The sequence below is a fragment of the Carya illinoinensis genome, chromosome 11 (assembly GCF_018687715.1).
Source record: "Carya illinoinensis cultivar Pawnee chromosome 11, C.illinoinensisPawnee_v1, whole genome shotgun sequence".
NCBI lineage: Eukaryota > Viridiplantae > Streptophyta > Magnoliopsida > Fagales > Juglandaceae > Carya > Carya illinoinensis.
Genome location: NC_056762.1, coordinates 8,803,171 through 8,826,544, shown reverse-complemented (window position 1 = coordinate 8,826,544; position 23,374 = coordinate 8,803,171). Strand labels below are relative to the sequence as shown.

At 36.9% G+C, this 23,374-nt stretch overlaps 1 protein-coding gene and 1 long non-coding RNA gene across 4 annotated transcripts; both read right to left on the bottom strand.

Moving 5' to 3' along the window:
• Positions 1-8,509: 8,509 nt before the first annotated feature.
• On the bottom strand, positions 8,510-10,375 carry LOC122282116. The gene is made up of 2 exons (XR_006230399.1): positions 9,188-10,375; positions 8,510-8,881 (listed from the first exon to the last, which is right to left on the bottom strand). It is a non-coding gene; the product is annotated as an uncharacterized LOC122282116 (long non-coding RNA).
• A 5,741-nt stretch (positions 10,376-16,116) lies between these two features.
• Positions 16,117-22,879, bottom strand: LOC122281952 (U3 small nucleolar ribonucleoprotein protein IMP4). Of its 3 annotated transcripts, none has more exons than XM_043093837.1 (10): positions 22,414-22,879; positions 21,967-22,181; positions 21,778-21,861; positions 20,947-21,056; positions 20,764-20,814; positions 19,164-19,307; positions 18,988-19,077; positions 18,380-18,486; positions 17,664-17,748; positions 16,117-16,423 (listed from the first exon to the last, which is right to left on the bottom strand). In XM_043093837.1, the coding sequence occupies exons 2-10, from the start codon at positions 22,076-22,078 to the stop codon at positions 16,325-16,327; spliced, it is 882 nt and encodes a 293-aa protein (XP_042949771.1). In that variant the 5' UTR covers positions 22,079-22,181; positions 22,414-22,879; the 3' UTR covers positions 16,117-16,324. The 3 variants fall into 3 exon arrangements, with proteins under 3 accessions (XP_042949771.1, XP_042949769.1, XP_042949768.1); XM_043093835.1 differs by having other exon boundaries at positions 22,515-22,879; XM_043093834.1 differs by having other exon boundaries at positions 22,586-22,879.
• Positions 22,880-23,374: the final 495 nt, after the last annotated feature.

Below are 23,374 nucleotides of genomic sequence, written 5' to 3'. Positions count from 1 at the left end.
TGAGAATTCATTGTGTTCTTTGGATGTTCATTGACAAATTTCACCATTTGCCTCATTTGATCCATCCAAGCACTTAGTGCCGCCCACTATAGTGTTTGCCATAGTCCACCCTAGTGCTCCATAAGGAAACTCATTCCTTATAAGAGCCTTGACTTTCTCCCAATCCAATCCCATAATTTAAGGAATTGATAATCCTCTTCAATTCTTTAAATCTCTCATCCCTTGATTTAAGGAATTGGCAATCATCTTTAATTCCTTAAATCTCTCCTCCCTTAATTCTCTCAAGTCAACGTTGACTTACCTAACTAGCCCACCAAATCCTCAAGGATTCCTACCACTTAGGAATCCTTCCACAATCATAGCCTCCATCCACTTAGGCGCCACCCTAAGTCCCCTTGGATAATTTCGGCCACCTTTGTTGCTCCAAGCCACAAACCCTAGCCTCATCACTCACATCAACCTTAGCCTAATCTGTAACAGCCCGCTAGAAATTCAATTAAGGAATTTCTATTGACTTTAGGAACCTCGTGAAAACTCTGTAAGTTTACACGAATCGACTAATCGCATAAATTTTAGCCTGTCAACATAGTTAGTGTTATCACTCACTATGGTGCCAGAAATGCGATTTTAATTATTTGAGATAGTTAAAAGTGTCAGAATACATTATAGTCTACACCACTAGGCTTAATTGAATATTTAGAATTTTTCAGTACTAAGTTTATTACGTTTATTTTTGGAGTGAATAGTAACCTCGGTAAATGTACTGAGCGTAGTGTTTTCAAAATCATAGTGTGAAATGTCCAAATTAGGATAGCGATATTTTATTTGGACACTTGGCAAGATCTTAACCACACATAATGAATAGTATTAGATACTTGGCACAAAGAGAAACCATTAGATGGAATTGAAAAGGAAATCAAGGTGTGAGATCATGACACCTAAGCAAAATACACATTTGGAAAATATCTTAAGAATAGAAATTTAAAATACACATAGAAAGATTTTAGCCACCTTACTCTTCCAAGTCTACTCCACATTTGGAAAATATATTGAGCTGATTTTTATAGATATTATTGGATAGAATATTTTGAGATAATATTTTATAGATATTTTGGGTAGGAGAAAACCACACTCAACTCTCAACTCCAGCCTTATCATCTCCCTTATCTCTTCCATAAGCATCTCCAGCCATCACCCACGAACTTATCTTCATTTACACGTTTCTTTAAAAGAATATCAAACATTCTCTCTCGGACAGCTTTTAGGAGTTCTTTTGCATGCCCATTTCGAAGCTGTTGTAAGTGTTTTATCATAAAGTCTCCTTCATATAAGTTGTTCCTTTTTGAGTCTAGTTTACATGGATATCTTATTTGCCCCATTCATTTGGTCAGTCAAATATTATGTAAACTATAGAAAGGTCATTCTGGGAGATAAACTGGAGAATATGTTATAGTTTGAAGTTTTTGACCAAGCTAATGGATAGATATTGGTCTGAAATTTTTATGGAGTATTGTTAACATGTATATATGACTATTGGTTGAGGATTTTTGCATGATTGAAGGTTTTGATGAAATATTTGCTTAGATTTAGAAACTTAGAAACTGGAAGAAGAAAAACAGTTTCTATTTTGAGAAAGTTTAACTCTTTGGTGGTCTAAACCTATTCTAATGACTTTGATAATTTTATTGGAGGATCCTAAGCATCTTATATACATGTTATATTATTATTTTGAAGATATTTGATGTTAGTTTCAAAGATATGAAATTTTATGTAAAGAGATATTCAGATAAGCCAAAGTGTGGATGTTCTTGGCTAAATTTATGTTTTGGTTAATTTTTAACCATGTGATCTTGAATTAGAAGCTTATATATGTTTTAGGACATCTTTTTAAACCATGTGATGGTTTGGTTTGAAGATCACATATTTATAAGTCATAGATCAAAAGGTTGATCAAAACAAGTTGGAAACAAAAATCAATAGAAATAGCATATGAGAATTTCGGCCCTATGGAGTTTTAATAGTTGTGATTAGTTTTAAATTTTTCTAAATTGATATTTGAGTTGAGGATAAAATTTACATGAGGCATGTAAATTTTGGTGACTTTTGGAGTTAGTATGCAAAATCCTTAAGTTATGGGTAAAACGGTCATTTTCCTACATATAGAAAGTAAAATGGAAATTTTACTCTTTAAGTTAGTATTTTTCCATATTTCAAATTATTAGTGATTTAGTACTAACTTTTAGAATCACTAATTACAGTTCCTCGTGATCGCGCTTGAGGTTTTATAAGAAAAGCGGAGATCGAGGTAAGTTAGCTTTTAACTTACTAGCAGTCTACTGTGTATGTATGCTAAGTAAAAGAACTACAGTGTATGTATGTATGTTATCATATGTGTCATGCCATGTCAAGTTATCATGTAATTGTCTATTATACAGAATTTATTCTGTCATCAATTTTTATCTGTTACATAATATATTCTGTTATGTATTACTGTACATTACAAGTACGTCATGCTAAGTATGTCATCTATTACATGTAAGTCAAGTCATGTATTATTCACTGTTGCAAGTATGTCATGTTAAATATGTTGTCTATTATATGTTATGCCATGTTACGAAATGTTTCTATCTCAAGTTGGTCATGTATTCTAAGTTATGTTCAAGTCACGTTATGTTACGTCAGGACTTCAGTCCTTTCGTATTCCAGTCACATTTCATCTTGAATACATTATGATGTGTAGAATACATAGGGCCACAACAACTGTGGAGTATGTATTTAACTACAAATATGATGCGTAAAATACATGGGGCCACAACAACTGTGGAATATGTATTTTTCATGTTAAGTCAAGTTTGTGTAGAATACATGGGGCCACAACAACTGTGGAGTATGTATTTACACATAGAATACATGGGGCCACAACAACTGTGGAGTATGTATTTTTAATGTTAAGTCAAGTTTATGTAGAATACATGGGGCCACAACAACTGTGGAGTATGTATTTAACTGCATTGTGATGTGTAGAATGCATGGGGCCACAACAACTGTGGAGTATATATTTACACATAGAATACATGGGGCCACAACAACTGTGGAGTATGTATTTTTCATGTTAAGTCAAGTTTGTATAGAATACATGGGGCCACAACAACTGTGGAGTATGTATTTTTCATGTTAAGTCAAGTTTGTCTAGAATACATGGGGCCACAACAACTGTGGAGTATGTATTTTTCATGTTAAGTCAAGTTTGTGTAGAATACATGGGGCCACAACAACTGTGGAGTATGTATTTTCATGTTAATTCAAGTTTCAGAGCAAGTTCATGCTAAGTCAAGTTGCAAGTCAAGTTCAGTTCATGTTTCAATTTAAATTATGTCAATTATGATATGTTGTACTCCAAGTTATGCTTTAATTTCTTATGAATTTGATTATACATTTATGCTTTTACTGACATCCATGCATCATTAGCTTGTGTGGAAGTTTTTTGTTAACTTACTGAGATTTGTAATCAAATCTCACTTTGGTAGTCCCAACTACCATTCCCCCCGAATGGTAGATCTTGTTACAGGACCTGAAGGAGAATCAGGAGCTGATCAACTAGACACAGTTGACTAAGTGACGGTGCGACATAAATGTTGATATAGTAATTAACGTAAATTACTACTTGTACGATTGAGTTGCATCTCTACTACTTTTTGGATCATAACCATTTTGGACTAGTGTTGTGATCTTAGTTGTTCAATGGATTTTTATGTATGAAGTATGTTTTAAGCATTTGAGATATTTTCAATTTGGTGCATAGTATTGCTAAAGACAAAAAATTTATCCGCTGCGAATATTGCATATTGTTAGATGCATGTTAGGAATATTGCATCTTATATGTCATGAACGGGGGCAGGTAACCTTGTGTTGCATGTCTCGACGCTTCAAATGTCCGTCCGATCCCAAACGGAATTTGGGGGCGTCACATAATCTACTTGGCACTATACTCAAGGAACAAGCCAAACCGTCCATAGAGAATTGTGAACCCTAAACACTTAGCCTACCCATTTCCATAACTCCATATATCCATATTTGCCCAAACACCTAACCACACCATACCCAAGTGGTCAAATTGCCACCATTGTTCGAGAACCAAGCAAGAGAGGAGCAAGGATCCGGTCATCACAAGACCACCATTGGCGTGGAGGACTTATTGTATAGGGACTTGACAGGGGTCCCTAACATTACCACCCTTAGTGCCGCCATACCTGCGCCCGTTGGAGATACTATTGTGCATAGGTTGAGCTCTGAGCCATGCACCAAACTGCTAATGTTCTTGTTCAATACCTTGTTGTTCATAGCGCTGCCTTATCCAGTTTTTCCCATTATAAAACAACGTACCACACTAAAAACAAAAACTTTGCAACCTCTCATACTTGAAGGAAATCCAGATTTTTTGGTCATTGAAAAACAACCATTTCCCCCTTAAAAGTGGTCTGTGGAGGTTCACTGCAATCCTAACCCGTAGACATCTTCCCCATGCACGACCATCCGCCTCAACCTCTACTCTGATGACATGCCCGATGGAGGCCCCTTTCTTCACCTACTTCTTCTGTCATTGTGTCTAATGGAAGGTTGTGAAGTTGGACCCAAAAAGGTTCATACTTGAACTTCAGACCATCAATGGACTCCGTGCCATCCAATTCTTGTAAAGTTAACAGGCTTCTATCATAAAACCAAGGTCTTCCACTCAGCATTTTGTCTTTGTTTTCTCTGTTCTGAAACTTGATCAAAAAACTCGGGTCTTCGAGTTCCTTAAAACTAACCCATCCCTCAAGCCTCCAAACTTGGGACATCATTTCTCTAAATACCTCACTGTTAACATTCTTCTCGATTAGAGCTTTACCCACAATGCAGTGTTTTCCTTGTCTATTAACATTCTTGAGATCCTCTTTTTTCACGTGGAAGCATGAATTCTCATCCGTAGACAATTGTATTCTCTCCCACCGTCTCGCCAGTTCATCTACTTCCATTCGTTCCCTCAAAGACGTTGGACAGTAACAATAAAAATCGGCCACAATAACTAAAACTCACAGGGTATGAGACCTAAAGCTTTTGGAGACCAAAAGCACTGAAGTTTTACTCTGTCTCATGAGAGAAAAGAAAACACTCGACCCCTAAATGACATCATCCTTAATACTCTTGGCTCCTTGAACTTATGACACGTAGGATTGTTCACAAATTTATCAAAAACATAAATCCATTGAACTACTATACAGTTATAAGTGGGTGTTGTTCTTGATTGGTGAATAAATACCCAAAGGGTGCTTCCAAGTCGATTTCATTATATTTCTTTATTTCTTTCTTCATTGAAGTCTGAATTCTAACTTAGATATGGTTGCTTTTTTTTTAATGGATAAAATAAAATTGTTTCCCTTCTTTATTGGGTGATACTTGAACATTTGATTGATTTGAAGTTGTGAAATTTAATTTATTTAGAATTATATTTTGTGTTGTTTTTCTCCCTTCTGACACATGCAAATTTTCACTTTTGACTACGATCGGCACCTGTGTTGAAATTTCAATCCTGAGGACACACATTGATGATGAGTATGCGAATGCAGCATAGAGAGATCTTAAGATTTTGATAACATCCCTTAATCCAAGTGCTCCAATTACATAGTTTGTAAATGTTAGTGTAGTTTTGTTCATTGATTGGAACTCATTGTCATGTTCTGGCAAGAATTGAAGTTCGTCTTTCTTAATGCACAATGAATGAAACGTCATGGCCAGGTTAGTGAATGGCTTTTCATTGTGCATTGTCTTATTCACAATTTTAATATCCCAAATTTAGTTTATAAAAGGGAGCCATTGGGAACTGAAAGAAAGAAGGAACGAAGCAAGAGAGTGAAGAGGGAGGGACTAGGAAGATAAGCCCGGAGGAAAATGCAAAAAAAAAAAAAAAAGAATAAAAAATAGCAGAAAATGAGAGAAAGAGGGGCTTTATATAGACAAGGATGCAATCGTTGGAATTCTGCAGACAACGAAACAACCCCAAGCTAGAAACGCAAGGGTTATGCCAAGTCTAGAGAAAAGCGCAGAGTGGCATTGTGGAACCCAATTGACGCGAACCCACAAAAGCATGAAGAGCGAGCAACGACACTTTGGAAGCACAGTCTAGTATGCAGACCAATGCATGGGCAGACCTCCCTCCCCTGCCCTGAACCGTCGGATAATGAAGGGGTGGGAAGAAAACAAGGCGCTATCAAGTCATTGATGATGCAGCCGAACATTCACGGGGTGCAGGATGTCTGCCAAGGGGAATTGACCCCAGAAAAACAGAAGGAGACGTTTTGAATTCTCACCATACATGTATGGTGGGAATTCATGAGGTACTATGAAGGAGTCCCTTCCTAAGATTGGGGTGAACCCCACAGACTCAACCCATAAGGCACCGATGGGTCTAAGGGTTGCCTGGCAATAGGAAATTGGTATAAAAGGATAGGATGGACTGGTCGAGAAGGGCAAGGTCAGCCCAAAGAGGAGACGTGAAGTCAAACATGTGGAATGAGGATCCTTTAGTCAAAAGGTCTGACACCACTACTGGTCGACAATCCCCATACACAGTGTCGGGGACAACCTAGTCCCTCGACATCAAGGATTGGATAAACCTGGAAGGTGTGCACACTAGGTCGAGACCACATCACATTTAATGAGGGTCGGGGATGGGCACACCACGACGTGCACCCAGGACTGTCAGCGATCGCCACTATTGGGCATGGACAACCTATCGCATGGCAGAATGTGGGAAGAAGGCACGATCTGAGTATGGAGCAACATCGCCATGATCGGCTTGCCAATGGGCCACTCTGGCCGAGTATATATATCCCCTCGCTGGGGCAAGAAAACTCTATGCACTTTTATTTGAGCTTCCTTAAATTACAGATTGAGAACCCAAGCTGACTTAGGCATCCGAGGTGTTTCTCACCACCCCGAGCCCTCATTTGCCAATATTCACAAGAACATATCGATCCATTACGAAGTTGTTCAAACTGCGAAACACTACATCAACAGTACCAACAAAAAGGAAAAACAAAGAAAATACTACCAGAACAAAAAGAAAACTCTAATGTAGCGCCACCACGAGGACTCCTCTCTCCTCTCCTCCCCACCAAATTATAAAAACATTCATACATTACTTATAGTTGAGACTTGACAGGAATGAAAAATCGACAACATGATGCAATCTTGACAATATATTTTCACGGAAGGTGTAAAGTAATAATTTTTTTTGTAGTTTGAATATGTAATATATCATTTTGAATGCAATCCCAAAGGGAAATGATGCATCCACTGAGGATGCAACCTGACAAAAGCTTCTGATTCATATTTTTTTAAATTAATTGTTTAGGAAATGTTTTTAAATAAGTTTGTCGATTTTTTTTCCTTCTTATTTTCTTTAAAAAAATCGTTTAAAGTGCTTTTAAAAATACTTGAAAAAGTAAAAAAATAAAAAAGTGCATTTTGCACTTTTGAGTAGAAATCCTCGAGGCCATTCTCGGTGGTCCTAGCAAGACTCATTTGCATGATCCTTATTAATATGAGGTGTGAAGTATAATTCTCCAAGAAACATATTACAAATTTAGCGATACATACTATGTAGTGACACAATCGCTAATAGCGTAAAAAAAATAAAATAAAAAACAATTTTCAGTCACTCTTCATGTTTCATTTCATCATAAAACAAAAAGATGGGAATGATAATTAAGTAATACAAAATAGATCATTTCATTTCTAAAATACATGTTTTAAAAGGAAAAAAAATGAATTTTAACCCTCTAAACCCTACTTCTGGAGTGCTAAATGAAAACTTTGTTGTCTTGCAAGTCATATTGCTAAATAAATAATAACAGCAAAGATAAAAAGGTATAGTTTTTAATATTTTAAACCATCAAAATATCTCAAAACAGAACATGCAAGACAAACAAAGAGAAGTGGAAAACACAAGTCGACTGACAATGAAATCTAGTCTTCTTAGTTTAGTGAAATCTTCTTCGGGCGATTTTAGGGTCAAAATCAATATAACAATGAGTTATTGAATAAACCAACACCATCCTTAAAAGAATGGGCCCCACCTCAAATTGATGTGTTTTTATATTAAAATTATTCTTTTATAAGACAACAATTTATTAATAGAAGTAAATGGGCATATATAGCCGTAGGTATTCAAGCAGCATACCTAGTTACATGAGGAAGTGAAATATATTGAGATTAGGAATTTTGCAGAGCTATCATTCCCCCACCCCCCAAATTTTCTTCCTCTCTTCTTTTCAGATAGAGGTATCAGATAATTGCATTTCAAACTGAGGACCAATTTTTTTAAGCTCAATTGATTCAGGAACGTGATGCCTATAAGTTCATAAGACATTAATAAGAGTTGAAAAGTCCCACGTATGCCACCTTTCAAGGGGAAAATACACCAAATTACCCTAAGCAATCTACTTTGAAGGGTACCATACAAAAATAGTTTGGGTGAAAAGTATATTTTTCCTTATTTTTTTAACAAGTCACAAGTTATGTACTCAAAGCTCGCCTTCTGTACAAGTCCCATAATCTATTTTCAATTTTACTTGAAAATCTGGACATTTTGAATGTACAAGCTTGAATCTCTCTTGTTATCAAGCCATCAATAACATGTGTCACTACTTGAGGAGGCAACCTAAATAATACCTAATCTGTGAAAGCAGCTGTATAACCAGATCTTTCACAGCGACATCAAGCAACAAACCAATCTGAACAAAATATAGTCAGACATATTAACAAAGGTTATAATGCGTTTGGTATCTGGCTTTGGCATGGGGAAAAGATACTTCAAAATGTTTGCTGTCCTTTCACCTAGCTATCAACAAAAACAATAAAATTATGAAAAACAGTGAACATCTCAAAAGAATAGGTCTACATCAAATAAGAGAATAAATGCCAAAAGAAGATAAAAGGTGTAAAAAAACAAATACATAATTATAATGTGAAGCCAGCATCCACCAAAATAACGAATCCTAATGTTTCCAGTAAGAAGTTTTATTGATCCATGTAAATAGGCACCAAATAAGTTTTATTGATAAGTAAGAATACCAATGTATGTAAACATAAGTATAGCCAGAATAGATGAATTGAGAAACACGGGCAAATAAAAAACTGCACTGACCTTTAGAAACTGTGTAAGTGGATCACTTGGATTACGGGATGTAATTATTAAAATTTTAGGATCTCTTTCCACTGCATTTGAATACTCATCATCAATGTGTGTCCTCGGGACTGAAATTTCAGCACAGGTGCCGATCATAGTCAAAAGTGAAAATTCGCATGTGTCGGAAGGGAGAAAAACAACACAAAATAAAATTCTAAATAAATTAAATTTCACAACTTTAAATCGATCAAATGTTCAAGTATCACCTAAAAAGAAGGGAAACAATTTTATTTTACCCATAAAATAAAGAGACACATTAGCGATTTCATATAATTTACTGTAAAATCATATTATAATTTCAGTTCCCTCTCCTCAAGGTCTCTCTCCTCACTCTCAGCAAGCTCTATCATGCCAATTTATGCATTTTCTTTTTTCTTGAACCTTGGATTTGTAAAAAATTGTTGGACAAGTTACGAAGAACGAATCGAATCCATCAATGATTTCCTCAACAAAAATACCAAAGACATCGCCAACAGAAAAAATGAGGCGTTTATTTGATCCAGTATGGTATGCATCCTGGAAGGCTCAAATCTGTAGCAATCCAGACTCCATACCCACGATAATTAAAATCGAACAGATTAAATTACAAAAAATGAAAAAAAGTAAAAAATAAAGAAAGACTTACGCATATGTAATCACCAAAAAAACAAATAGCATAGGGAGAATAGAGGCAAAAGCAAATGTATCGAAATAGCAGACGCAGATGCATCCCGAAATACCAAAAAATAAGAAAAGTTATAAATGAAAATCGACAAAAAAATCAAAAAGTAAAAACGCAGGGAACACTACAAATCTCTAATCACCAAACATTAGATAGAAAATGACAATTTATTGATAGCAGAACTACTTGGATCGCTGCCTCATCTTTTGGCGCTTCCTCTTCAACCTCCTATGCATTCTTCTTCCACTTGGCTCTCGTGGTGATTGGGTGGCTATGTTTGTTCGCCTCCTTGCTTCTAGAACTATAAAGTAGTCCGAAAAACGCTGCGCAGAGAGCAATTTCTGGTGAAGCCTATAGTTTGAGGGAGAGAGAGAGAGAGAGAGAGGCGCTTGAGGATGGACCGAAAATGGAAACGGAAGGAACTCATTAGCCCTTGATTTCATTTGGTCTGATGTAGTTGGGTTCACTGTAATAAAATTAGAGGACTGACATGGCCATGCCTCATTGGAGGGTGTAAATTCCTATTATACACCACGTCCAGTACGGAGGCGCTCTCAACAACTTTTTGGTAATTTAAAAAATTTTATACAAATTTACACAATTACAAATTATAAAAATAAAATTATAAAACACAATTACAATTTACACATAATGAAACACAATGGTGAGAGGCCGTGGGGGCAAAGGGCTGCGATTTTGCGATTCAAACGATATGATACTAGAAAACAATCAATAAGTTAAAACAAAACAAAAAAAGAAAGAGCCTGTTGCGTTTTCCAAATGTGACAGCAATGAAATGGTAGAGAATAAAAACCATGCATTATCATTATATAAACAATTGATGCCCAGATTTCCTGCAAGCATTTGAATAGAACAATCAGCCTTTTTGGAGAGAGCATCTAACACTACTACAATAATGGATTCCTTGTTGACATATAAGACAACAGAAACGTAGCATAGACAGAAAGGAAGCAAATTGAAAATCTATAAGACTTGTGAGGATCATTCAGATCTCTGAGATATTCTTCTTCATCGTTTCAATCCCTCTTCAGATTCTCGAAGCATGCCAATAACTCTTTTTCCTTTCAACAGAAAAATAAAAAATAAAAAATAAAAGTGCTTTTTGCTGCCAATGATATCTCCAGCAAATGTTTTTAATCCGTTGTATATTGATGGATGCATTTTTTGGACAAAACAGATGAACCACTTCCTGTCCATTGCATTCCGGAACGATAAAGGTATAGGAAAATTCCATCTCTCAAACCAAACGACCCCATCACTAATAACATAAAATAAACAATTTTCACTCACTCTTCATGGTCCATTTTATCATAAAAAGAAAACATTGGGATGATAATTAAGTGATACAAAATAAATCATTTCATTTCTAAAATACATAATTTAAAAGAAAAAAAAAATTAAACGTGATTAAACCTATTTTATAAATTGAGATAGATTGATGCGAATTATCGAACAAATTTGTATTATGCTACTAAGTTATAATTTTAGAGTTAAGATATGTATTCATAATTAATTAAGTATACATTAGGAGTATTCATTAATTTTGCATAAAAACAAGATAACTACTAAGTTAAATTCCATTCTACGTATTTAATTACATAGAGTATTACAACATGCTTTTCTAGGAAATTAGTAACGTCTAGTGTTTAATTACGGCTACATACCTCCTAACAGTAAAGCAACATGACGACGAGAGCCTGAAGTCATACCTCTCTCGATTCAATCGAGAGCGCATGACCACGGACGATTAAAATGAAAAGATCACCATGGTGGCCCTACTGGGGGGATATAACCGCAGAACCCGTTCATGATCGAAATAGCACGAACAACCCCCATGACGCTGAGAGAGTTCATGGACCAAGTTGACGGCTTCAGAGGATTGAACAAATTGCAAACAAAAGATACCTGGGCGAATAAGGGCATTAACTTTTGAGCCTCCTGATCAATCGCGTCGGCACGAGCCCTCTCGAAGCCTGAACCTATCGTCCGGGGCCTCTCTGTCCTAGCATATGAGGACAATCTGATGCCTCCCAATTGCCACGAAGGCCCAGACATGCCTAGGATGGATTCAGAGGAAGAGCTAGCATTTCAACCCTCTAGTGCTTCGTCAATAGCATTGGCTCCTGTAGGCTTAGGCGCTGGCTCCACCAACATCGGCTCCTCAAGCACAACAGGCCCAAAGGAGGGTTCCTGGATCGTGGGGGCGGCCTACATACCAGGAAAGCCCAACTTGCCTGCAAAGGGAGGCTGCAACGCCGCTTCATATGAAGCCAAGTAAGAGCTAACGTCTGGCTCCAAAGAGTGGTTGAAGGAAGGCAAAGGGATAGATACGTGGTCATCACTCAACTCCACGACAAAGGAAGGACTTGGCCCAACCTCCTCTTGGTCAATTTGCCTGGAACCGGAAGGAGACGGGGGAGCTTCCACCACAACTGTCGGAGGAATGGGGTCCTCCTGAGAGAGTATTTCTTCAAAGGAAGGGAACGACTCAACCTCCAATGTAGGCTTGCAGGGTGTGGGTTTGATAAAGGCGTTGAAGAAGTCTGCCCAAAGGTTGTCATCACCTTTCTCCTCAAATACAACGTGACCTGAGGTTGCCAGTGCCACGAGCGGCACGAATAGGGAACATTGCACCTCCTATGCAGGAGTCTGACAGGAGGAGGCTGGGATCTCAGCACAGTTGAACTGTCCTCCACTGCCGAGGATAGAACTTTACCGAGAGCCCCCAACCCCACTCTTAGATGCCCCACCAATGTTGTTGCGGCTTGCTTGACGCCGCTTCTCCTTATCGCCATCCACGGGAGGGCTAGAATGACATTTCTGACCCTTGGGTGAAGAGGGGTCCTTCAAGAACTCCCTACCCAACACATAAAAACGATCAGGGGAGGACAGGAACCTAGTGATATTGGCTTTGGTCAACACCACATCATCTCGATGTCAAGAGGGTGGGCTACTACCCAAGCTTGCACAACTGCCAGTCTGGTCTCCTCCCTCCTGTTGAGCATGACGAATAAGGTCTTGCTGTTGGCCACATACAACTAGATGGCCTGGACTTAGAATTCCTGGTGAATCTCCTCCCCTTTGGGTACTCCCATCTTGAGCCAAAAGCAAAAAAGAATCACCAAGACCAATCTTTGATGTGGGAGTGTTGTTTTTCTGGCTGGCAATGCACTTCTAGGATGAGCGTGCCTAGAAGCTACACAAGTTCCTGTAAAGATGCAGCACTCGGTACATTGACAGAAACTCCTAAGCCATCAAATCAAGGAACTTCCCTGAATCAGAGCTGAGCACCCTGCGGAAGATCATGCAACTGGCGACTAGAAGTCACCACGTGTTTAGATTGAGCTCAGCCGAGGCCAACCCCAGAAATTTGAGAACGTCCCGAATGGGGTGTGAAAACGGAAGATGAAGACCATTTGTTTGCATCAAGGGGCAGAGCGCAACTCGAGATGCCATCCCGTCAGAGTCCACCGTGGCTACGGGGCGCCTAGGGATCCTCAGAACTGCCGAGTCTGGAATGTTGTACACCCTCCTCAGCATGCAGAGGTCATCGGCAGGGACCAACAACTCCCTGCTTCACCTAGTGAAGTACGAATAACAAGCATCAAAAGGTTCTTTGGGAGCCATTGAAAACTGGAAGAAAGAAGGAACGAAGCAAAAGAGTGAAGAGGGAGGAACAAGGATGATAAGCCTGAAGGAAAATGCAGAAAGATGAGAAGCAGAAATGCAGAAAATGAGAGAAAATGGTGCTTTACATAGACAAGGACGCGATGGTTGGAATTTTGCAGACAATGAAACAACCCCGAGCTACAAACCCAAGGGATGTGCTAGGTCTTAAGAAACATACTGAGTAGCATCATGGAACCCAATCGACGTGAACCCACGAGAGCATGAAGAGTGAGTAACGACGCGTAGGAAGCACGATCCAATATGCAAACTAGTGCATGGGAAAACCTCCCTCCCCTGCCTTGAACATTCGAATAACAAAGGGGTGGGAAGAACCCGAGACGCTATCAAGTCATTGATGATGCAGCCAAACATTCTCAAGATGCAAGACATTTACCAAGGGGAATTGACCCAAGAAAAGCAAAAGGAGATGTTTTGAGTTCTCACCATATGTGTTTGGTGGGAATTCGCAAGATACTATGAGGGAGGCTGTTCCCAAGGTTGAGTGAACCACACAGACCCAACCCATAAGACACCGATGGGTTGCCCAACAATAGGAAATCGGTATGAAGGGATAGGATGGGTTGGGCCAAGAAGAGCAAAGTCAGCCCAAGAAGCTCATTGAGGAGCAGTGAAGTCAAATGCGTGGAATGAGGATCCTTGAGTCAAAAGGTCTAACACCACTACTCAATGTTTTGAATTTCGTACCATCTGGTATTTCTCATACCAAAATAGTGACCGGTACAGAAAATATATTTGTTTCGTACCGAGTCAAATACCAGCTGTACTAGGACGTTTAGATCAATACCGGCCAATATTTAATGTACTGGCCATACCAGTACCAGCCGAAAATAGAAAACTTTTGTAATTAATGTCAAAATTCTGATTTTTTTCATAATTTTCACTCCAATTTTCACATCTGAAAACTATTTTCTTAACTTAGAAGTATTATTGAGTTTTATAAATATGTGTTTTAATTTTTTAGGATTTGCATTGATATTATTTTAAAATATAATTTATACATATATAATTAATTTATTATATATAGTATATCCCGAAACAGTACTGATATTGAAATATTTTATTCCAGTACTTTAAATGAAATGGCTACTGAAACGGTATTCAAAACATTGTCACTACTAGCCGACAATCCCCATACACAGTGCCAGGGACGACCCTGGTCCCTTGACATTGACAGCTAGATAAAACTGGAAGGTATGCGCTCCAAGCTGAGAGCACCCCACATTTAACAAAGGTTGGGGACGAGCACACCATGACATGCACCCTGGACTGTCAACAATTGCCACGATTAGGCATGGACAACCTGTCGCATGGCAAAACGTGGGAAGAAGGCACAACCTAAATACAGAGCAACATTGCTACAATCAGCTTGCCAGAGGACCACTCAGACCGGGTATATATATACCCCTTGTTGGGGCAAAAAACTCTATGCACTTTCATTTGAGCTCCCTTAAATTATAGAATGAGAACCCAAACTAACTTAGGTATCAGAGGTGTTTCTCACCACCCAGAGCCCTCCTTTCCCAATATTCGTAGGAACAGATCAAGCCATCACAGAGTTGCTCAGACTGCAAAACACAACATCAATAATACCAACAAAAAAGAAAAACAAAGAAAATACTAGTAGAACAAAAAGAAAACTCCAATGTAACGCCACCACGAGGACTCCTCCCTCCTCTCTTCCCCAACAAATTATAAAAACTTTCATACATTGCATCTTTACTCAACTATAACTGTTGAGACTTGAGAGGAATGAAAAATAGCAATCTTGACTATACATTTTCACGGAAGTTGTAAAGTAATAATTTTTTTTGTAGTTTGAATGTGTAATATATCATTTCCAATGCAATTTCCAAAGGGAAATTATGCATCCACCGAGAATGCAACCCGACAAAAGCCACATATTCTTATTTTTAAAATTAATTGTTTAGGAAATGTTTTAAAATGAGTTTTTCAATTTTTTTCTTCTTATTTTCTTTAAAAAAACGTTTAAAGTGGTTTAAAATATACTTGAAAAAAGTACAAAATAAAGAAGTGCATTTTGTACTTCTGAGTGGAAATCCTCAGGCCATTCTCAGTAGGCCTAGCAGGACTCATTTGCATAATCCTTAATAATATGAGGGTGATAAGTATAATTATCCGATAAACATATTACAAATTTAGAGATACGTACCATGTTGTGTAATATAAACCTTGAAATATACACTTCCCATCTCTCAAACTAAGCGACCCCATCGCTAATAACATAAAATAAAATAAAAAATTCACTCACTCTTCATGTTTCATTTCATCATAAAAGGAAAAGATGGGAATGATAATTAAGTAATACAAAATGGATCATTTCATTTCTAAAATACATATTTTAAAAGAAAACAAAAGTTGAATTTTAACCCTCTAAGAGTCATATTGTGAAATCTTATTCTAGCGATTTTAGTGTCAAAGTCACCATAACAATGAGTTATTGAGTAAACCAATACCATCCTTAAAATCTCTCCGATTTGAGAGCTCAAAAGATAACTTTGCATGCTTAGGCTGATTGCTGCTATTAATGAGAGCGCAAAAAACATCTGTTTCTTGGATGCAAACAAAAACAAAATCTCCAGCAACAATTTCAGGCTGTTCTTCCATTTCTGAATATGAGAGAAGCCAGCTTAAGCACATTAATGTTCAAGATCGATCACAAAAATTCAAACAAAACAAAGCTTGAAATTATTTTTGAGTTGGAATTAATCTCCCAGAAACTTCCGTTTCTTCGTCGTGTTCATGTATGGTCTGATTACCCATTCAGTCTGAGCTTCATCCTGATCCACTGTTCCTAACTTTATCTGAAAACAGGAATATATGGAAACTAAATAAAATAACAGCCAGTGCATACAAATATATATATTTTATAAGTAACAGCCAATGCATACAAATATCAATGATATACATGTGCTATGAAAAGACTGACCATATCACTTTCTTTCCAACAAGTAACATAATTTCATTGAAGTGCGCAAAAGGTGCAATCCCAGTATAAAGAAAAGTGTGTTAAGACTTCAAATGTTAAAAGTAATCCAAGAATCTCAACAAAAAGCAATGAATTATTCCCTTTTTTTAATCGGTAATACCAAGAAGCAATGAATTATGAACCAAAGCCTTACATAAAATAAAAAATTATGAACAAAAAAGCCTTTTCATGTATTATCCGTACATGCTGAAGGGGTTTGGAGATATGCTGTGGTTGTAGTAATGTTTGGATGTTAAAAGTTGGAAAGCTTTTGATGAACATTGAAGAAATGAAGTTGAGATGATGGAAGTCTTCTAGATTTTTGTGAAAGTGTTGGTGCTTTCTATAGGATTTGTGAAAGTCTGAGATGAAAGTGTGAGCCCCACCTCAAATTGATCTTTTTTATATTAAAATTATTTTTTTATAAGACAACAATTTATTAATAGAAGTAAATAGGCATAGCCGGAGGTATTCAAGCAGCATACCTAGTTACATGAGGAAGTGAAATATATTCAGATCAGGAGTTTTGCAGAGCTATCATTCCCCCACCCCCCAAATTTTTTTCCTCTGTTCTTTTCAGATAGAGGTATCAGATTACTCGTTCATAGGCATAATTGTCATTGATAATTATGCAGAATGACGATTCGACAATTCAGATCACAGAAACAAAAGGACTCTTGTCCACCTTGCAATGAAATCCTGAACAGCTAGACTTTGAATTTTAAAATCAAAGGGTACTAATATAACTTTGAGGGCATAAAAGTGAATTGGATAATGATGAAAGTTGGATTTACGAACTAACATACAATGATGAAAGTGATCTCAGTTTGCTTTTCGTGACAAACAAGGATCAAAAGGAAGATTCACGACAAAATAGTATTTTGACGTGTAAAACAGAACATTTTTTCTGGGTGTGAAAAATCTAAAGCCATATGGAAGTATAATAGTCATAAGAGACATCTAATTGGGTTTACTGAGATAATTTTGACAAAAATACATGCATAATTCTTAACAACAATATTGACAAATAAAATTAAGCTTCACTGAAAAGTGAACCAAGGAGCATAAAAATGTACCTGATAAAGCCGCATTTCAAACCGAGGACCAATTTCTTTAAGCTCGATTGATTTAGGACCTCCAGGCTTCTCATAAATGTGATGCCTATAAGTTCATAAGTCATTAATAAGAGTTCAAAAGTCCCATGTATGCCACCTTGCAATGGGAAAGTACACCAAATTACCCTAAGCAATCTACTTTGAAGGGTACCATACAAAAATAGTTGGGGGGTGAAAAGTATATTTTTCCTTATTTTTTAACAAGTCACTAGTTACGTACTCAAAGCTCACCTTCTGTACAAATAATATATTTTCAATTTTACATGAAAATCTGGACATTTTAAGTGAACAAGGTTGAATCTCTCTTGTTATCAAGCTATCAATAAAATGTCTCACTACTTGAGGAGGCAGCCTAAACAATACCAAATCTGTGATGACAGAAAGCAGCTGTATAACCAGATCTTTCACAGCACCATCGAGTCCAAAGATCCGATCACCCATCAAAGTAGATTATGGGTGAATCTAATGAAAAATTTTCAGCTTTAATTTTTCTTTTCCGCGTTAAAATGGTAATACTATAACACCTAAAGAACAGCCAAAGACCAGTAAAAATATTATGAACAAACATCATTATCAACAGAAGGCATATTATCCAAGCCAAAATTATCGTTACTGATAGAAATTATTTCACAAACTAAAGAACAGCCAATAGTTATAGTATCAAGCAACAAACCAACCTGAACGAAATATAGTCAGACACATTAGCAAAGGTTATAATGCGTTTGGTATCTGGCTTAGGCAGGGGGAATAGATACTTCAAAATGTTTGCTGTCCTTTCACCTAGCTATCAACAAAAACATAAAAAGTAGGAAAAACAGTGAAATCTCAAAAGAATAGGTCTACATCGAATAAGAGAAGAAATGCCAAAAGAAGATAAAAGGTGTAAAAAAACAAATACATACTTATAATGTGAAGCCAGCGTCCACCAAAACAAAGAATTCTAATGTTTCCAGTAGTAAAATGCTTCAAATTGTTTTCTTAAACTTCATCCAGTCATCTTTTATTAGTGTAATGCTAATAACTGGGAAACCATTTATAATGCTCGCATAAAATCTACTGGAACTTTACTACATTCTATAAGATATGCAGTAACCCTTAGCGCAGAACACACTAACACTACTGACCAGAACACCAGAGCCTCAATATTCAGACCCTTTGGCTAAATTTTTAAATATTTAGCTTTCTTGACATAAAGTACATTTTGATTGAAACAAAATATTTTTTTTGTAAGTATATTAGTGAAAAGCCAACTCAGAAAATAAATTTTCCATTCATGATATGGCACCTTGGTTGAAAACTTGTCAAGTATCAAGTGTGGGTAAGCCTCAGACATTGTTCCAATGGTCTTCTTGTCTTTAATGTCATGTCTTGTAACCTAGAAGCAAATATTTTATAATCAATACCCAAAACAACTGGGACAAAACAAAAGTTTAGAAATAATAGTATGATCAAACTACTTACGACATTGAGTAATCCAAAATAGGCAGTTGGACCAAAAGGTAAATGGCTTATAGTCATACCATCTGGCACACCACGGTGTTCATGAACTAAGATAACATCTGTAAAATCATGTGCACGGCAAGTTTCAATAATTTCTTTAATAACCTGCAAAAAGAAAATATTCAAAAATATGCTTGACGATGGAAAAGGACCACAACAGACGCACACAAGTTTCAAGGCTACAGCACCATTTACACTTTATCGACAATGGAAAATTAAATTCAAAGCATGATAATGAAGAATGAAGATAAGCACCAATAGCATCAAACTAATAAGATGGTAACCATATCATGCAGCATATACACCAAATTTCAATACATGCATAGGCCATCAAAACAGTTGGATGACACGGTGCTAGGTGGCTATATGAACTGGACACACGCACAAAAATGTTGTAGACTTGTAGGTACATATTTCCTGATCATTTATTATAAAAACTAGCATTTGCATCAAATAAAATAGAATTTTGCTATTTGTAAACCCGGTGTGTCAACACTCCACATGTTATGAGACCCATTATAGTTATAAAAAGAAATAAACACTGATATTTTTTATCATCGTTTGACACTCTTTTTGTGTCAGGTGTGTCAAAAAAAGCTTGAAAATATATTTTTAATCAAATATCAAATAATTCTTGCAAGAATAAATGTATTCGATGCAAAAATGTCCAAACTCCCAATGCCAATAAAAAAATGTAAAATGTAAGAAATGGATATCTACAAATTTCAACATCTACAAGCAAGTCTTAAAACTAAGTGGAAAGAAATAGATCAGATAAAAAAATAATAATAATAAAATTAAAAAGAAAAAAAAAAACATCAACAACAACAACAACAATTGCACTCGTGTCACCAAGCAATTACAATTTTGTTTTTGATACATTTAGGGGAGGGGGGTTTCGAACTCAGACCTCCATTTTGGAGGCTGGGGGTTATGTGGTCTGATTGGCACCAAGCAATTACAATTCCATATAGAAACAACATGTCCAAGCCACATTTGACTTATATTCCAAAAGGACCTTACGCAATTGGGGCTGAGATTCCAATCATGTCAAAGCCTCCTGCTGAGCAAATTACTGGAGTGGGTTTTGAGTCAGCTGGTAGTCAATATTACAATTAGAACCCTTGGAATCATTATAAACCCTAGAAGCTTCTCCCTCCTAGACAATGTAGGACCTCATTCACCACCCTCTTCAACTAAATTCAGGGTATCACAATCTCCCCTATAAAATCCATGACGCAAGGTCAGGCAATTCCATTTAAAATGTCATGAGTCAAGTCCCACATCTCTGGCTCTGATACCTTTTATAACTATCCAAATTAAGCTAAACGAAAAACGGGATTATACTCCAAAATAACTAAACAATATTACAATTGGAGAACACTGGACTCATTATAAACCAAAATAACTTATGCCTCACAAGCAATATGGGATTTCATTTATCACCCTCTTATACACTAAATTTGGGATATTAAAAATTGCGAATAAGACAGTGTACAAAGAAAAGCCATTCACTATTCTTACTCTTCTCAAAAAAAAATAAAAAAAGCCATTCACTAACCTGACCACCACGATTCATTCGTTGTGCATTAGGAAAGACAAACTTCAATTCCTGCCAGAACATAACAATGAGTTCCAGTCAATGAACAAAACTAAACTACTTGCAGAAATTAATGTATGTAAACATAAGTATAGCCAGAATATATGAATTGAGAAACACGGACAAATAAAAAACCGAACTGACCTTTACAAACTGTGTAAGTGGGGCACTTGGATTACGGGATGTAGTTATTAAAATTTTAGGATCTCTTTCCGCTGCATTTGCATACTCATCATCAATGTGTGTCCTCGGGGCTGAAATTTCAGCACAGGTGCCAATCATAGTCAAAAGTGAAAATTCGCATGTGTCAGAAGGGAGAAAAACAACATAAAATAAAATTCCAAATAAATTAAATTTCACAACTTCAAGTTGATCAAATGTTCAAGTATAACCTAATCAAGCAGGGAAACAATTTTATTTTACCCATAAAAAAATTAAAAAATAAAAATAAAAATAAAAAATAGAAAGCAAAAAACCATATCTAAGTAGAATTCAGACTCCAATGAAAAAGGAAATAAACAAATAAATAAATATAAAGATATCCCATTGAAAGCACCCTTTTTGGTGTTTATTCACCAATCAAGAATGACACTCACTTAGAACTGTACAGCAGTTCAATGGATTTATGTTTTTTTTTTATAAGTTTGTGAACAATCCCACAAGTCATAAGCTCAATGAGCCAACAGTATTGTACTTTTTTGGACATTCTGCCGCAAAAATAATTATATTCAGTTCCAACAATATAAATCTTGGTAACTTTGAAAAACAAAATTTTTTCATGTTCTAGATAGTTATGCAGCTCCATGCTTCCGATCATCAAAATATGTTCGGCCCAAGTCCAATTCCATCCAAATTTCTGAATCTACGGGCGACTTAGAATTAAAAAAACATCCACCATAGAATTCAACTTACATGTTGTAACTTTCTGTCTGCTAACCTCGAAATAAAAAGATTTTAAAAAAATAAAAACCATACCAACTGTGCTTTCGTCCTCAAGGTCTATTTGGTGCCGAAGCTCCGCCTCCTCGTTCCGTAGCTCCGTGGGAATCGGCTTACCCTCTGTGCAATAAAAAATCCCTCTTAAGAATTAAAAGATTAAAAAACAAGTTACACCTGATCAAGCGTATGTATTCAATGGTAAGAATGGGAAAAGTGTAGCTGAACCTTGCAGGGCTTCTTTGATCTTTCGCTTTTTCTCATAGAGGAAACGTTCTTTGCCTTCTAAGCTCTTTCTGTACAGATACTCTCTCCTCAGCCGTATGTTTCTGCGGAACATCTTCCCCAAAACAATGGTTTTACAGAGAGAGAACTTCAGAGAGAGACAGGAAGAAGTAGAAGAAGGTGAAGAAAACCCGAGATTTCACTACGGTTTTTAGAACCTAAAAATCGAAGAAGAAGAAAAAGAAAAGGAAAAGAAGGGTATTAATTGCTAACAGATTATAACAATTGCATTCGACAGATTATCATCTATTTATTATGGAGGAAATAAAAAACAATTATAAAAGAAATTATCATCTCTAATAAATATAAACGAAAAGGAAAAAGGGTGATTTCTATTAAACAAAAAAATAAAAATAAAATTAAAATTGCGTTATATATATATACACACACATATGTTTGGCGATATTTTCCCACTGGGTTTTGGGTTATATATAATGCCGCCAATGCTAACATTGCTAAGCAATCAGGAACTCATTCCTCTGGTTTCTCACCATGCTCATTTCATCCGCATCTATACTCTGTTTTTGGTTGGGGAATCTCTCTCTCACCATAACACAAGTACCTTTGAAACACAGATATCTCTTCTTCCACTGGGTATGGCCGTCGACGTGGGCTATGACCAGTGGGCGTGGCGCCGTGTGCCACTGGGTGTGGCCGTGGGCCGCTGCTGCGTGGGTTGAAGACGAGGACGGGAGGCCGAGGCTGCGCCGCTGCGTTGGAAAAACCGTTGCAGACGAAGACACCGAAGAGGGGGACGGCGTGAGAAGAGGAGAGGGAGAGTGAGAACAAGGAGGAGAAAAAAAACCTTTGGGGCGGCGTGGAGTACGTGGGTTAGGAATCGGAAGTAGGGTTTTTAGAATTTTAATTCTAATATAAAGGTAAATTCAACTTTTTTTTAAAGGTCATAACGGGTGATTTGTTAAACAATTCTTAACTCGTCAATCTGTTTTTATTTAAATTTGTTAACGCTAAACTTTAATTTACTTTTATTATGTGGTGTTCATATCAAAAACATCACATATTGCCATTTTTATAAGACCTGCATGCAAAACATAGAAATTAATTTATAATTACAAAAATGGCATGATCAAGATATACTAGCTGATAACATAGGACAGCAATGGCCTCTGCTTTGCTCTCTCTCTTTAGAGAACAAAGCCGATTGTCCTCCCAAGAGGGGCTCTCTCCTCCCTCTCATCCCTCCGGTTATTCTTGTCTTTGAGTTAGGTCGGTTTAGTTCTAATAATAAGGCTGGGGTAGTTGTTTTAAGGCTGTTTTGGTGTATCTCTCACGTAGTGGTATTTCTGTGTTGGTGGTCGTTTGGCCTCCAAAGCTGGGTATTAGCATGTGA